The sequence below is a fragment of the Manduca sexta genome, unplaced genomic scaffold, assembly GCF_014839805.1.
Source record: "Manduca sexta isolate Smith_Timp_Sample1 unplaced genomic scaffold, JHU_Msex_v1.0 HiC_scaffold_3002, whole genome shotgun sequence".
In the NCBI taxonomy this organism is placed as follows: Eukaryota; Metazoa; Arthropoda; class Insecta; order Lepidoptera; family Sphingidae; genus Manduca; species Manduca sexta.
Window position 1 is genome coordinate 15,314 of NW_023594024.1, and position 2,173 is coordinate 17,486.

General features: G+C 38.2%; 1 protein-coding gene across 1 annotated transcript; it reads right to left on the bottom strand.

Annotated features, from left to right (window-relative positions):
* Nucleotides 1–1,028: 1,028 nt before the first annotated feature.
* On the bottom strand, nucleotides 1,029–1,658 carry LOC119192621 (putative thiamine transporter SLC35F3; the record flags this gene model as incomplete). Its single annotated transcript, XM_037446430.1, is given in 3 exon segments — nucleotides 1,029–1,151; nucleotides 1,535–1,621; nucleotides 1,623–1,658. Coding segments are annotated over 3 exon segments (246 nt in total), but the record flags the coding sequence as incomplete, so codon positions are not given.
* Between the last annotated feature and the right edge of the window lie 515 nt (nucleotides 1,659–2,173).

Consider the following 2,173-nt stretch of genomic DNA (forward strand, 5'->3'; position numbering starts at 1 on the left):
CACACCCAACTAGGCTATCGCTGCTTTGTGAATATTGGAAAAAAATTATAACTTTAGAGTTACATAACTTTTGGAGGGGAGGCGTGGGCGTACAGGAAAATGTTACGGCGTGTTACATGGGGTGTAGTAGGGTCAAAATTGCGTTACATAATACTTGAACGTCCCCTTATAAATCTGCATTACCTGAGCAGCCTCATGATGTAGTCGGGCCAATTGTCCGGGAACATGACTAGGAAGAAACCCACGCCGATCAGTATGATGCCCGCCAGCTTCATACCCTCGAACTGAACACCGTACAGAACCACGTCCAAGCTGAGAACATCATTATTACAATAATAATCCTCGAAGCATAAGATGAGTATTTTATTTTATTTTTGTAGTGAGTAAACAATTACTTGTTTTACCGTGAGTTTACATATTACATAAATTATAGGGATCACTTTTCAATAAAATTTATTTTATATCTGTCGAGTTTTCATGAAGAATGAAAATCCATGTATATTCAATTCATATTAAAATTTATATAAAAACTTTAGTCAGTCACAAATGTCAACCATTTAAAACTTACCCGCAGAGACGGGACGGCGGTGATAAGAGCGAGCGAGACAAATATATTGTATGTGATGATGTTGCCAAACTGCAGCACCAGGTGGAACACTGTAAGAAAATAACCCATACTGATAAACAATACATCAGATCTTTAGAAAAGTAAGAAGACAAGCATTCCGGTCATAAAAACTAAGCAATTCCTAAATTATGTCCTTCCCTGGGTCTCAAACTATCTTCAAATCAAAATTTTATTTAAATTCATTTGGTAGTTTTAAGTTTATCGCCTTTAGACAGGCAGAGAGATGCGGCAGGGGACTTTAATATAACGTATTTTTTTATTAACTTTTTAAAAGGAATAATTCCGCCATACATGGTTGTTGCGTAACATTAACAGTTTACGCAGCACACTAACCAAGTAGCGCCACACTGGCCACCAGCAGATATATCCAGGGCAGGTGGTGCGTGGGCAGGAGTCTCGGGCCGGTGAGGTACAGCGCCAGCGCCACCGGCCACAGCAGCGACGCGTTCACCACGCCCAGGATCGAGAAGAACAACGCGCGCTGCCCGGAGTTCACTTCGCCCATCACTTTTCTGAACAAGACCTGTGCAATTAAAGAATAATAACCTTAATATCATATTCTTATAGGTCAAAACTAAAATGCCGTCAGATTAGTCAAATAGTGTAATGTTTTATACGCATAGTATGAGATCCATTTCGAATAATTTCACAACAAATAGTAGGTAGAATACGGTTTACATTCGTATACGCGACGTATAATAATTTGTGTACCCATCAAAATCGATCCTGGTTTCGTCATTTCTGTACTCTGAGAAAGCTGCTGTATTACGTCACTGTGATTTCATTTGTATTTTATATATACCTATTTAAATATCAGCTTTCGCTTAACATTTCCAACCATTACGATTCCCATACTATAATTCTAAGAGTTAAAATTTATATTTTAGACGATTGTTCGTAGCTCACCTTGAATATAGCGTATCCGGCGGCGGCGCAGGGCGAAACGACTCTCCAGCGTGGGCTGCCCGTGATGCCGTCCATGTACGCCAACAAGAGCTATACCCGTGTCGCACAGTATCGCAGCCACGATCTAGATCATTTTAAAAAAGTATTAAAGGAAAATTTACCTATTATACTAGTGATATAGCAGAGTAACTATTTGAATAGGTGACTCCATCATTTTGTACCAGTTTTAGCTTGTTATAGAAAGTCATTTGCTGCCATTGTACTTTTTTTTCCTATCAGATGCCATATAGTTTTATTCTGGAAATGAACAATAGGGGACCGGACAAATTTTCAGAAGGTGTTTTAAATTGATCATTGTGGATATAAATAGCCAAGAAAAATAGTATTTTGCACAAATAAAGCTTAAAAAGTACATAAAACCATGCCTAAATGTTAAATAACTATAATTCCCGCGCAAACGCTACATTATGTCATTTCGTCTCGTGTGACGTCATACGTGGATAAAGCAACTTGACAAGTCTTGTCATTTTGAACAGTGATTCAATAATGCCAGATTAGGGTTATTTACCCTAGATTTAGGGTAAAACAGAATCAGCAGGGTATTTTTTATGGTAATTTTGGGGTAATTCTACGAGTTAA